This window comes from Arabidopsis lyrata (genome assembly GCF_000004255.2).
Source record: "Arabidopsis lyrata subsp. lyrata unplaced genomic scaffold ARALYscaffold_4, whole genome shotgun sequence".
NCBI lineage: Eukaryota > Viridiplantae > Streptophyta > Magnoliopsida > Brassicales > Brassicaceae > Arabidopsis > Arabidopsis lyrata.
Genome location: NW_003302552.1, coordinates 2783514 through 2796993, shown reverse-complemented (window position 1 = coordinate 2796993; position 13480 = coordinate 2783514). Strand labels below are relative to the sequence as shown.

Here is a 13480-nt window from a genome sequence, read left to right as displayed (position 1 = left end):
TGTCTTCTAGGAACCAAGCGTTTGCTAGGTTATTGGCCCAAATCATCAGATTGCGAGCCCATTTTCCAAATTTTCCTCTTAAGACCATATGTTTAGATAATGCTGGTGAATTCACTTCCCAAGCGTTTAATGACTATTGTATGGCCATGGGGGTAAGTGTGGAACATCTTGTGGCACATGTCCATACACAGAACGGATTAGCTGAATCCCTCATTAAACGAATTCAACTAATTGCTCGACCATTACTCATGAGGTCGCAGCTTCCGGTCTCAGCTTGGGGACATGCAGTTTTACACGCTGCTGAACTAATATGCATTCGGCCATCTAGTGAGCATAGATATTCCCCATCCCAATTGCTAACGGGTCATGAGCCAGACGTTTCCCATCTTAAGACATTTGGGTGTTCAGTCTATGTACCCATTGCACCACCACAGAGAACTAAGATTGGACCTCAAAGGAGGATGGGAATATATGTTGGATTTGATTCTCCCACCATTATCAAATATCTTGAGCCGACCACAGGAGACCTCTTTAAGGCCAGATTTGCAGATTGCCAATTTGATGAATCGGTATATCCTATATTAGGTGGAGAGACCAACAAGCTGGTTAAAGAAATTTCATGGAATCAAACATCCTTACAATGGCAAGATCCTCGGACTCTAGAATATGAATCAGAGGTCCATAAGATTATACATTCACAAAAGCTAGCTAATCAATTGCCAGATTCCTTTGATGACCCGAATAGAGTAACCAAATCGTACATACCAGCTTGTAATGCACCAATACGAATAGATGTCCAAAAGGGACAAACTCAAGTTGCTACAGAATCTGCAGCACGTAACAAACGTGGCAGACCATTAGGTTCCAAAGATAAGAATCCCCGGAAACCAAAGAAAGGTGCAACGGTTGAAAGCGGGATTCCTCAAATAGCAGATATAGCCGCGGCTAAGATTAACCCTAGTGAACCGGTCCAAGAGGTTTGGGACGCCAAATCTCAAGGTTCCGAAGGGATTAATAACAATGAGATCTCAATCAATTATATCATGTCTGGAATACAATGGAACCGAAAAGATGTCGACATCGATGAAATATTTGCATATAAGGTAGCACTTGAAATGAATGAGGATAATGAACCCACGTCTATATTAGAGTGCACTCAAAGATCAGATTGGCTAAAATGGAAAGAAGCCATAAACGTGGAGTTGAATTCATTAAAGAAAAGGAATGTGTTTGGTCCGATCTTAAAGACACCATTAAATATTAAACCAGTGGGCCACAAATGGGTCTTTGTGCGTAAGAGAAATGCACTCGGTGAAGTTGTTAGATACAAAGCACGGCTTGTAGCACAAGGATTCTCACAAAGACCTGGAATCGATTATGAAGAGACTTATTCTCCTGTGGTGGATGCAACAACATTTCGATTCCTGATAAGTCTGGCCATAAAAGAAAATTTAGATTTGCGGTTAATGGATGTTGTAACCGCCTATCTTTATGGACCACTGGATAATGAGATTTATATGAGATTACCAGATGGTATTGAACTTAAGGATAAGAGAGAATCTCGAGATCAGCACTGCATTAGGCTGAACAAATCCTTATATGGACTGAAACAAAGCGGACGTATGTGGTATAACCGGTTAAGCGAATATCTCATCCGAGAAGGCTATAAAAACGATACGATCTGTCCATGTATTTTTATCAAGAAGTTTGCAAACAAAGGATTTGTGATCATATATAGCAGTATACGTGGATGATTTAAACATCCTCGGAACATCTGGTGAAATCGCCCAAACAGTAGAATGCTTAAAAGCCGAATTTGAAATGAAAGACCTAGGCAAAACTAAATTCTGTTTGGGGCTACAACATGAGTATGTGAATGATGGAATCCTTGTGCACCAATCGGCATATATTGGAAAAGTACTCAAGAGATTCAATATGGACCAGACCCACCCATTGACCAGCCCAATGGTTGTGAGAAGCCTCGGATTGGACAGTGATCCATTCGGTCCAAAGAAGGACGATGAACAAGTTCTCGGTCTTGAAATGCCATACCTCAGTGCCATAGGAGCATTAATGTACTTGGCTAGTCACACTAGACCAGACATATGTTTTGCCGTGAGTCTCCTAGCTCGTTTTAGTTCATGTCCAACTAAAAGGCACTGGAACGGTGTCAAACACGTTCTAAGATACTTACAAGGAACTAAGGACTTAGGATTGTTTTACACTAACCACAACAAGGATGGGTTAGTTGGTTTTGCTGATGCAGGATATCTATCGGATCCGCACTGTGGTAGGTCACAGACTGGTTATGTTTTCACGCATGGAGGGACAACTATCTCGTGGAGATCTATGAAGCAGACAATCGCTGCAACCTCATCTAACCATGCGGAAATTTTAGCCATTCACGAAGCCAGTAGAGAGTGTGTTTGGTTGCGGTCCATGACTCAGCACATCCGATCAGATTGTGGTATGAAAGAAGATAAGGAGCCCACGGTTATGTTTGAAGATAACGCGGCTTGCATTGCCCAACTAAAGGATGGCTATATCAAAGGGGATCGAACGAAGCATATTCTGCCCAAGTTCTTCTTCACTCATTAATTACAGAAGGACGGTCAGGTCAAAGTTCAACAGATCCGGTCAAGTGAGAATTCAGCTGACCTATTCACTAAATCATTGCCGACTTCAACGTTCCGGAAGCTCATTCATCAGATCGGGATGCGCAGACTTAAGGATCTACAGTGATGCTCAAATCAGGGGGAGTAATGCGTGTTGTACTCTTTTTCCTTCACCATGGTTTTGTCCCACTGGGTTTTCCTGGTAAGGTCTTAATGAGGCAACATTCCCCAGCGCATTATAGAGATCCCGGTTTAGTATAGGGCACGGTTATGTCTTCCAAGGGGGAGTGTTATAAACCATATGGATGGACTCCATAACCGGCTCATGGCCCATTAGGGTTTTACCTTATTCTCTGTATCCCTCTATTACTCTTGTATATATATATATCTCTTATTCAATTAATGAGATGATCAGTTCACAACAATTACCATTTACTATAACCGTTTGTTCATTTCTTCATCTACATAAGTTCTTCTTTGTTCTTCATTTTAGTCATTTTTCCTTTCCTTTTTGTTCACTTTCCATTTGTTTTCTTTTCCAATTCTTATTTTTGTTTTTATCGTCACTAATGGGAACCTAAGAATTAAACTCCATGCATTTGGTTAATCGTACCTTAGTTATGTTATTATTTTTACTTTCTTTAGAGCACTTTATTAAGGATCAATCACATATGACTAGATTAATACCCACGTGTAGCGTGGATTTGTTTTAAAAATTATTAAGAACAAATTATGTTGATTGTTCTTATTGTTAATTTTTGTTTACTTTTTTTATTTCTTATTGTATAGTTAATAAAATTAAATTTATCTTATGTAGTTACAATTTTTATGATTAGATTTATTTTTGACTTGAAATATCGATTTATACATTTTCATGTATAAATCTGATTATTTATATTTCTAAGATTCTAATATTTTTTCACCATCATGAATACATACAACAAGAATATAATATATTTTTATACAATTATATGTAATTTATTTGTGTGATGTGAAATTCCTAACTTGATTATAAATACAATTTCTTGTTTTGTGTACTCTTCTAATCTAGTACTCCAACCACATTGTGATAAACTCATTATTAGATACTCGATAGACATAAATTAAACAAGATTTTAAGAGTTTTCAAATGAAAATAAGAAAAAGAAAGTAAAAACTAAAATGTCGTTTAAGTCAACACTTTTAGATCTTCTACCATTGCATATAGCCATATAAGAGAAAAGTCGTGTCTTGAATTCTTTGGTATGTCTAACGTCTTAGAGGTCCATCATTTAAAAAAACTTGCATGTCAATGTTATCAACTTACCATAAGACACAAAAATAAAAAGAGAGATAGTCATATGATAAATCATATATGAACAACATTCAGTGTCGGTCCGGCATATATGAGTGCCCTACGCAATTCCTAAAAAACATGCCTTGTTCATATCACACTTCTAGTGGTGACATTTTTCTACGAATTGAAACAAGCAAAAGAAAAACAAAATTAAACACATAACCAGCAAAAGCTATGAACTAAAACTGTGAAACAATTACAAAAAAAAAACAGAGAAGTCAAAAAGAAAATTAAAAAACTAAAGAAAACTAAGAAAAATATTATAAAGTAACTTTAACAAGTGTAGGGTTGTTTTTTTTTTTTTCTTTTCTCTAGAGTTTATAATTTCTTTTACTTAAGCCTTTAGTTGTTTTACTTGTATATGAAAAAGCCCACAATATTTATCTAAAAAGGCCCTACACAAAAATCCATAGTATAAACATATATGAAAAAACTTAAAAAAAATTTATCTGAAAAGGCCCTCAAAATTTGAGGCCCGAATCAGTGGCTTCACTTGCCTGTCCTATGGGCTGGGCCTGACAACATTGCATATAGCCAGGAAAGTCGTATCTTAAATTATTTAGTATGTCTAACGTCTCAAATGCTCATCACTTGAAAAAATTTACATGTCAATGTTACCAACTTACTACAAGACACAAAAATAAAAAGAGAAAAAGTCATATGATAAGTCATATATGAACACAGTGGAAGCCCCCTTATCCCATTGGTTGACTAAGGGTTAATTAATGCTTCTACACCAAGAAGTGTGGGGTTCGAGTCCTAGATACTGCGATTTATTTACCAATTTGCAGATTAATGGAGGCAAGTGTGTAGGAGATCTCCAGCGATGTACAATTATAGCCGTTCGCCAAGATTCTACGCAGAGATGGAAGTGTCGTCAGGTCGTAGATCATTGAAGGTGTCCATCAAAAGCATGAAGAAGGAAGTGTCGTATGCGTGGATCTAATAAGAGTCGGAAGGAATTGTCCGTTGTAGAATCGTCTATGTAACAGTTCTCATAATTTGCAATAAATAATAAATCTAGACGTCAAAAAATAAAAGTCATATACGAACAACAAAACGTAATAATGAGAAATACTCAAGGTAAAATTATTAAATTAATAAGAGTTTAGGTAGCAAACAACTAAATTACAACAAAAAATAAAGTTTCAGTCATTATCGAGCGGTGATTAATCAATATTGATAAACTTTTTTTAGTAAAATAAGAGTATAATGATAAGAGTTGGGATTATTTATAGGTGAAAGATGATAAGCAAGTCTTTTTTTTTCCATCAAGTCTAAATCTGACCATAGTTGAATAGATCTTACCATGGTTTGATTTTAATATTCAATTGAAATTAGTTGGTGACCCGGTGAGTAGTAAGCATTTGGTATAAGCTTATCGACGTTGACCGATCAAAACTCTCCGATGGCGATTATCACCACCAAGGCTGCTTCCAAGGACAACCTACTCTCTGACTGGCAGCCTCAAGTGTTCCTCAGTTTCCGGGGGGCTGATCTTCGCTACGGCTTCATAGACCATTTGAAGAAGGCCTTCATGGCGAATAATATCAGGTACTATATCGACGAAATAGAGCCCCGGGGCGAAAATCTTGGGATCCTTTTCCAGAGGATCAGGGAATCGAGAATCGCACTGGTGTTCTTCTCGAATCGGTACCCAGAGTCAGAGTGGTGCTTGGACGAGCTGGTTGAAATAATGAAGAACATGGAGAACGATACACTCAGAGTCATACCCATCTTCTTCAAAGTGAAGCCTGAGGACGTGAGAGGGCAAAAGAAAGAGTTCGGTGTTGCGTTATATGGAGAAGGTCGCCGTAGGAGACCCAGAATGCCGCAATGGGAAGACGCTTTAGAGGCTATTCCCTCAAACATGGGTTTGGTATTCCAGGAACAAAGGTCACGTCTCAGGACTCAGTTTTTGTTTGATCATCTCACTATTTCCTAATCCAAGAGTTCCATTGATTTTTTTTTATTCCTCATTTGTATTTCAGTTCCGAAGCTGATTTCCTCGCCAAGCTCATCGAGCGTGTCAAGGAAGTGGAAGCTATACTTATATCAGAATACAGAGGAAGAGAAGGGTCCTCTTCCTCTGTACCTATCAGACCCCTTACATGTATAGCATCTCTTCCCCCTTACGAGCAACGACTTGAGCAATTGGAAGAGAGGTTTGGTTTTGATCCTGCCGTTACTCAAATTTTTGGAATTGTTGGAATGACCGGGATTGGTAAAACCATTCTCGCACAAAAGCATTTCGATAAGTGGAAAAAGAGGTTAGCTATAGACAAGATGCTTCTCGGTATTCATGAGAGGTCGAAGAATGAGGAAGGGTCGGATTGGGTGATTAAAGATGATGATAAAATCTTCAAAAGAAAAAGTTTCATCTTTCTGGATGATGTGAGCGAGAAGACACAAATACAGTCTCTACTCGATAATCTCCACCGGGTAAAGAAGGGAAGCAAGATTGTGATTACAACGCGCGACAAGTCATGGATCGGAGAAGTGGTCCACGATACTTACGTGGTCCCCGGATTGAACGAAAAGGAAGCATTACAACTCTTTCACTACCATGCCTTCCACAACCAAGACTACACTCCCACGCAGAACATCACTAAGCTGTCCAAAAAGTTTGTGGATTATGCTGGAGGCAATCCACTAGCCCTGGTGGAGTTAGGGAAGGAGCTTTGTGGTAAAAACGAGACTCTTTGGGAAACAAGAATAGAAACACTGCCGCATTGTTGCAACGAGAATATCAAAAGAGAGTTAAAAATCAGTTATGACAAACTGACTGATCAACAAAAAGATGCGTTTCTTGACATTGCTTGTTTTTTTAGATCAGAAGATGAGGATTGTTTAAAAAATTTACTAGCTTCCGAAGTGTCGCATGAGTCTGATGAAGCTGCAGGGGTTATTGGAGATCTCGCCCACAAGTTCATGATAAGTGTCTCTGCTGGACAAATCGAGATGCCTGATATACTGTGTTCATTGGGCAAAGAACTTGGTTTATTTGCATCTGCAGACAATCTGAGAAAGAGCAGGCTGTGGGATCATAATGCAGTATCTAAAGCTTTGGCCGGTAAAGAGGTAAGAATCATCAATTTATGCTTTCATGACATCATTATAGAATAAATCAAAGGCTTCTTAGATGGAAAGTAAAAGACATTGATCACCCACATCAATTAACATTCTAGTGATTCCATATTTTTCCACCAAAAACACAGAGCTCGTATTTTGATATCACCCGAGAAACAATTTTGGAAAGGACTAGAAAAATATAAATCAAAACTGCTAAACCTAAGTTTTTTACCAAATAAATCTTAATCCTATTCACTGATTCTTGTTCTTCTCTGATATAAAAGATTGCGTGATGTTGATGACAAGTCTTTCCTAGTTAATTTCACATTCTGCTATGTACTTTCCTAACTTATTGTGTGTTTTAACATGTTAACAGGAAAACGAAGATATTACTGTGAGAGGTATCCTACTCGACGTGTCGAAACTAAAAGAAGAAATAGCCATAGCCACAAACAAGTTGACCTTGATGCCGAACCTGCGATATCTCAAAATCTTTGACTCTAGCTGTCCTCGGCAATGTAAAGTTGTTGAAGCTGTTGAATGCAAAGTATACGTGCCCGATGAACTTGAATTGTGTTTGAAAAATATTCGATATTTCCACTGGCTGAAATTTCCATCGATGGAACTTCCACCAGACTTCAACCCGGAGAATCTTGTTGATCTCAGGCTGCCATACAGTAAGATTGAACGAGTTTGGGATGATGTGAAGGTGTGTCCTCTTCTTGATCACTGCTTATTTTGAATATATGGCTAAAGTAACCTATTAAGTGTAGCTGATTGGTGGTTGTTTTCTGAGTGCTTGTCATCACAGGATACACCAAATTTGAAGTGGGTTGATTTAAGTCACTCGACAAAGTTGATCGACCTGTCAGCTTTGTGGAAAGCTGAATCTCTTGAAAGATTAAATCTTGAAGGTTGCACTAATCTTGAACTATTTCCAAAAGATGAAGGAAATATGAAGAGTCTTGCTTTCTTGAATCTCAGAGGATGCACAAGTCTCTCGTTTCTTCCAGAGATGGAGAATTTTGACTGTCTTAAGACTCTCATCCTCAGTGGCTGCACAAGCTTTGAAGACTTTCAGGTGAAATCTAAAAATCTTGAATATCTACATTTAGATGGCACCGAAATCACGGACCTTCCCCAGACGATCGTGGAGCTCCAAAGACTTATCGTATTGAATCTAAAAGACTGCAAAATGCTGGATACTCTTCCAGATTGTCTCGGCAAGCTGAAGGCTCTTGAAGAACTAATACTCTCTGGCTGTTCAAGGCTTAGGAGTTTCCCTGAAATTAAGGATAACATGGAAAATCTTCAGATTTTATTGCTAGATGGGACGAAAATAAGGGACTTGCCAAAGATATTATTACGCTGTGCTAACTCGGTAGACCAAATGAATCTCCAACGGTCACCCAGTATGAGTGGCCTATCCTTGTTGCGACGGCTATGCTTAAGCAGAAATGAAATGATCATCAGCCTGCAATCTAGTATTAGTGATCTCTATCATTTGAAATGGATCGACTTGAAGTATTGCACGAAACTGCAATCTATTTCGATGTTACCACCAAATCTTCAATGCTTAGATGCGCATGATTGTACCTCACTTAAAACAGTAGCGAGTCCGCTAGCACGTCCTTTGGCAACAGAGCAAGTGCCCTCCTCATTCATTTTCACTAACTGTCAAAAACTAGAGCACGCCGCAAAGAATGAAATCACATGCTATGGTCACAATAAGGGCCGGCTCCTGTCAAAAACATTGAATCGACACAATAAGGTATTTCTTTTTGCTAGAGTTTTACTCCTTATTTTTTATAACCAAAATATTCTGGGACTTGGTCCATAGTTTCTCAAGGTTTGGGAGGTCCAGTCAATCTTGCAAGTCTAAAGTTTAAAATTCTGCTAAGTCTATTCGGTCTACTTTTCAGGGTCTTTGTTTTGAAGCTTTGGTTGCCACTTGCTTTCCTGGAAGTGAAGTTCCGGATTGGTTTGGTCATAAATCTTCTGGAGCAGTTTTGGAGCCTGAGCTGCCTCGACATTGGAGTGAAAATGGTTTTGTTGGGATAGCTCTATGCGCTATTGTCTCGTTTGAAGAACAAAAAATTCGGAACAACAACCTCCAAGTGAAATGCATATGTGACTTCAATAATGTAAGGACATCCTCTAGCTACTTTAATTCTCCCGTTGGAGGTTTATCCGAGACAGGGAATGAGCATCGCACGATCAAATCTACTCATGTGTTCATTGGCTACACCAATTGGTTGAATATCAAGAAATGTCAAGAAGATGATGGTAAGAAGGGTTGTTTTCCTACTAAGGCTTCAATTAAATTTCAAGTGACAGATGATATTGGTGAGGTTAAGAATTGTGAGGTATTGAAGTGCGGTTTTAGTTTAGTTTATGAAACTGGTTCTTGGGAAGCAAACACAAGGAGAGATGATGTTGAACAAGGTGAAGTTGAGTCTCTTGAGAAGAAGAAGGTTTCTAAAATTATGATGCCAAAACTGTGGTGCAACTACAATGCGGGATCATAAAGTCAATGGTGAGGAAAGCTGTAGCTCCACAATGAGCTAGATAGATTCGTTTCTATCTATTTTTCTTCTTGTAGCAAAACTTTGAAAGGCGATTGTTAATGTCACTCATTGGACAACAGTTTGTTTCTTGTTTCCCCAATAAGAAAAACATGAACGTCTTAAACAACTGAATATAAAAATATTTATATTTTATTGATTTGTATATTAAATTGTTTGAAAATATTATACTTATTAAGTTATTATTTAAGAAAATAATTTAAAATTACTATCAATATACCAACATCGAAAACAAAACAAAAAATATTATGATTGCCATCTTTTCAATGACAAGCGGACAATTTTGTTATGTCGTTGATTGATGCCTTCTTTTGTCAGTTTATGCTGCATTGTTTAACGTCTTTTTTTTTTTTTTTTTTTTTTTTTTTTTTTGGGGAAAAGGTTAAATTTTATATCATTTTTTATTTTTGACAGAAATTACAGGGAACACTAGGAACGGAAAAAAGCAGCCTACAGAATAAAAACAACATTACTACTCAAATTGCTTCGGATTACTAAAAAGCGCATAAGGCCAAATCACGAGGAGAAACACCGATTCCGAGCCCGCGAAGCTCAGAAATTTGCGTGGTTGCCACAGGACCGAAGAACTGGAATCCTCATCGTAGTTGCCACGAGCATATCTATCCGAAGCCCGTCCTCAAAACCTTGAGATAGAAGCCTACAGCTTCTCCGAGAACTAACGCAAAAACGCATAGGCAACCATGGACTTATACACTAACTCAATGAGATAGCGTCGCCACTTAGACCTATTCGCCGCCTCTATTCAACCCTCGGCAAACCTAGCCAATGCACCCAAAAGCTCACCTACACAAAAAGAACCGACACCGACAACACCAAGAACAACAAAACTCCACCTTAGAGCAACCGAAGACGAGGCGAAGGGACGAAGAAAAATGGTCACGGGAAAACCATAACCATGGCTGAGGAAGCTGCCACCCTCTACAGCCCACCAATGGAGGAGAGATGTTGACCACCACCAACAACAAACCACAACATCTCTAACCGCAACGAACAAACCAGAGCGCCAACAAAGACCCCGAGGTTTACCTCCAAAAGAGACGCCCGTCGGATCCTAACACATCACCACCGGAGCTGGACAAAAAATAAGGTAGAGAGACCGAGAAGAGAGGAACCGTCACACCAAAGGCTCGTCGAAGAGTCCATGCCACAAGAGGAACACGGCGACATGTGGAGAAACACGGCGATGCACCACCGGAATCTCAGATCTGAAGAAATATCCCGCCGCTAGGAACAACACCGCAGCTACAAACGCTTCACCGAAGCTGCGGTGTTGTTTAACGTCTTCTTTTTACGGTTGATTATATTTGACCAATAGTTGGGCATTTCTTCAATGGTAAGAGATATGAGTTACATTCTATGTAAATCCGGCTCAAACATTGGTTAGACCCAGTACTACTATGTAAAAAATCTCTAAATATATTAAGAAAAAAAACCTAAACATGTAAAAAAAAATTTTGGGCCATTTTAGAGTCTAAAGTTTGGACCTGTGCCCCATCACCTCTAACACGTCTTAAGCCGGCACTGATTCTATGTAAAATTTAAGCTCAACCTCTTATAATCGTTGTGGATTTAAAGTGCGCTAAATTCAAGGAGAAAATGTTGAGGTTGCGACGTGAAGTTGACATTTGTAAAAAAAAAATCATCGCTAATTGTCAATGAGGAGATTGAAACCGTAGTGACACCAAATGCTAATAGCACAACTGGTAAAATATCTCACGTAAAGCTTAGATGTTGCTGGTTCGAATGACACTTGGGAGGAACCATATAAACAACCTTGCTTGGGTTCTTGTACGATCATGTGCTCTTTCACCTTTCGCTTTCTCCTTTTTATTCCTTCACTCTGTTTTGTCACCGTGGCTTTTTGATTCAGATGCATTTCATCGACTGTTCTTTTTAACTGTTCTTGTTTTGTATTTTGGTAGTAATCGATTAAAATCTCATTTAGCATTTGCATTGTTTTGCTCCCCTGGCTTATGTGTTGTGTTTGTTACTTTTCTATAGCTGATATCAGTAACTCAGCAAGCTCAATTCTAACTATGCACTGTTGGTATGCATATATGTTTTGGGAAGGTGGTTTTGATCTTTCTTTTGTCTTTCTTCGGATGATAGAGTATTTTTAAAGAGTTCATGGTTATTGTCTTAAGTAGTTAAATACTCATTAAGTAAGAACAAATGATGATAAACCAAATCTCACTGAATCTTATGGTGTAAGAGTTTGTGGTTGATCTAATCATTGTTACATTTCTACTCTCGTGTTCTCAGGATTTGGTCCAGCTTCTAGGCTCTTTTAAGAGCCATTGGGGTCAAATTGCATTGGTTGAAGGTGACTTTAGAGATGGCAGAAAGGAGAAGCAGCAACGGAGGAGAAGTTGTTATCAATGCTTCAGATAAAGAAGATGCATCAGCATCTCCTTCTTCCAAAGTTGCCGCTTCAACAGATACCAGATTGCATAAATAATAAAATACAGCACAAGAATCTGCAGCTGTTTTCTTATGTATGTGTTTAGTTGATGTATTACCACAACCCAAATGCCCTCATGTATGTGTATTCATGAAGAAGAATCTAACCCTTCCTAGAGAGAATACCAAGAATATATTGACCAATTTATTGAGGAAACTATACCAGATTTCATCTACTGACCCGAATGTGGCAGCGAGTCATATCTCAGATTTCGGTAAATTCAACTCTTCAGCAAATTCTCTAGTCATCTTCAAGAAACCTTCCATGTGAAGTTGCTTCCATTCCTTCTCAAAATACAAAAGAAACCCAATTCAAACATGTAATGATCCAGAGACAAAGAGCCTAATAGAACAAGTTACGGTAGCTAACCTCGAAATCCCATGTACCGTAAAGGTCAGGATCATCTTTCTTGGCCCAAACGTAGGTTTTCGTTTGCAGTTTCTCGTCTGAGCTATCCTGTGAATTGAAGGAAGAAACATATATTTTCAATATCTCTGAATTCAAATCAAAAATAGAGAACAAATGTGTTGTTGTTCAAGAACAACAACAACACACTTTTTTCTTCTCTATAGAAATGAATGAAGAACGATCTAAAATTGACTCACTGTTAACAAAACTTGAACATTCTCTCTTTCATACTCAATATCTTCAAACTCATCTAAAACATTAAGTTCATGATCTGTGATTCCAAATAACACCTGCACAACAACCAAATAAAAATTTCCCCAATCCCTAAAGGCATGAGCACGATTCTGATTCGGATCCTGACCTTGCCAGAGACTTTATCGGATTTAGCTGGTAGAATCGCGGGATAAACACGACCTTTGATGCTGAATCTATGGCTGCGAAAATCTCAAAATCCACAATCAATTTTTTTCAATTTCAACAGCCAAAATCGATCTCACAGAGAGAGATGGGATCGTACAAATCAGGGAGGGTTGCGGAGGCGGTTAGAGGGATACGGTTGAGGAGGAGACGAACGACGTCGTCCGCCATGAGACTACCGTAGACGAAGACACTGTGCATTGCCACTGTACCACTCATCTTCTTCCTCTTGACTTGTGCGAGTTTTCGATTATGAAATGTGAGTGAGACTAAAAAGTAAAAACAGAATCTTCTTGTTCTTGAGATTCGACAAATTCGCAATTAAAAAAAATAATAAAAAGAAATCGACTCTGCTGGGGATCGAACCCAGAATCTCTGGTTTCGTAGACCAGCGCCTTATCCATTGGGCCACAGAGTCATTCTTGTCTACCATCAGTTCGAACAATATATAATCAATCAACTTCTGGAAGACGTTGTGAATAACAAAGGTTTCTCAATTAAAGAACACTTTGAACTAGTAGAATTCATAGTGAAACATTTCTTGATGTCTTCGCGAACGAATATG

At 38.5% G+C, this 13480-nt stretch overlaps 2 protein-coding genes and 1 non-coding gene across 3 annotated transcripts; 1 reads left to right on the top strand and 2 right to left on the bottom strand.

Annotated features, from left to right (window-relative positions):
* Positions 1–5308: 5308 nt before the first annotated feature.
* On the top strand, positions 5309–9743 carry LOC9314819 (inactive disease resistance protein RPS4). Its single transcript, XM_002880533.2, has 5 exons — positions 5309–5847; positions 5943–7032; positions 7400–7732; positions 7835–8794; positions 8946–9743. The coding sequence occupies exons 1-5, from the start codon at positions 5360–5362 to the stop codon at positions 9549–9551; spliced, it is 3477 nt and encodes a 1158-aa protein (XP_002880579.1). The 5' UTR covers positions 5309–5359; the 3' UTR covers positions 9552–9743.
* Positions 9744–11802: 2059 nt separating this feature from the next.
* Positions 11803–13189, bottom strand: LOC9316646 (AIG2-like protein D). The gene is made up of 5 exons (XM_002878704.2): positions 13016–13189; positions 12860–12932; positions 12696–12788; positions 12460–12546; positions 11803–12374 (listed from the first exon to the last, which is right to left on the bottom strand). The coding sequence occupies exons 1-5, from the start codon at positions 13132–13134 to the stop codon at positions 12288–12290; spliced, it is 459 nt and encodes a 152-aa protein (XP_002878750.1). The 5' UTR covers positions 13135–13189; the 3' UTR covers positions 11803–12287.
* A 71-nt stretch (positions 13190–13260) lies between these two features.
* On the bottom strand, positions 13261–13333 carry TRNAR-ACG. Its single transcript has one exon. It is a non-coding gene; the product is annotated as a tRNA-Arg (tRNA).
* Between the last annotated feature and the right edge of the window lie 147 nt (positions 13334–13480).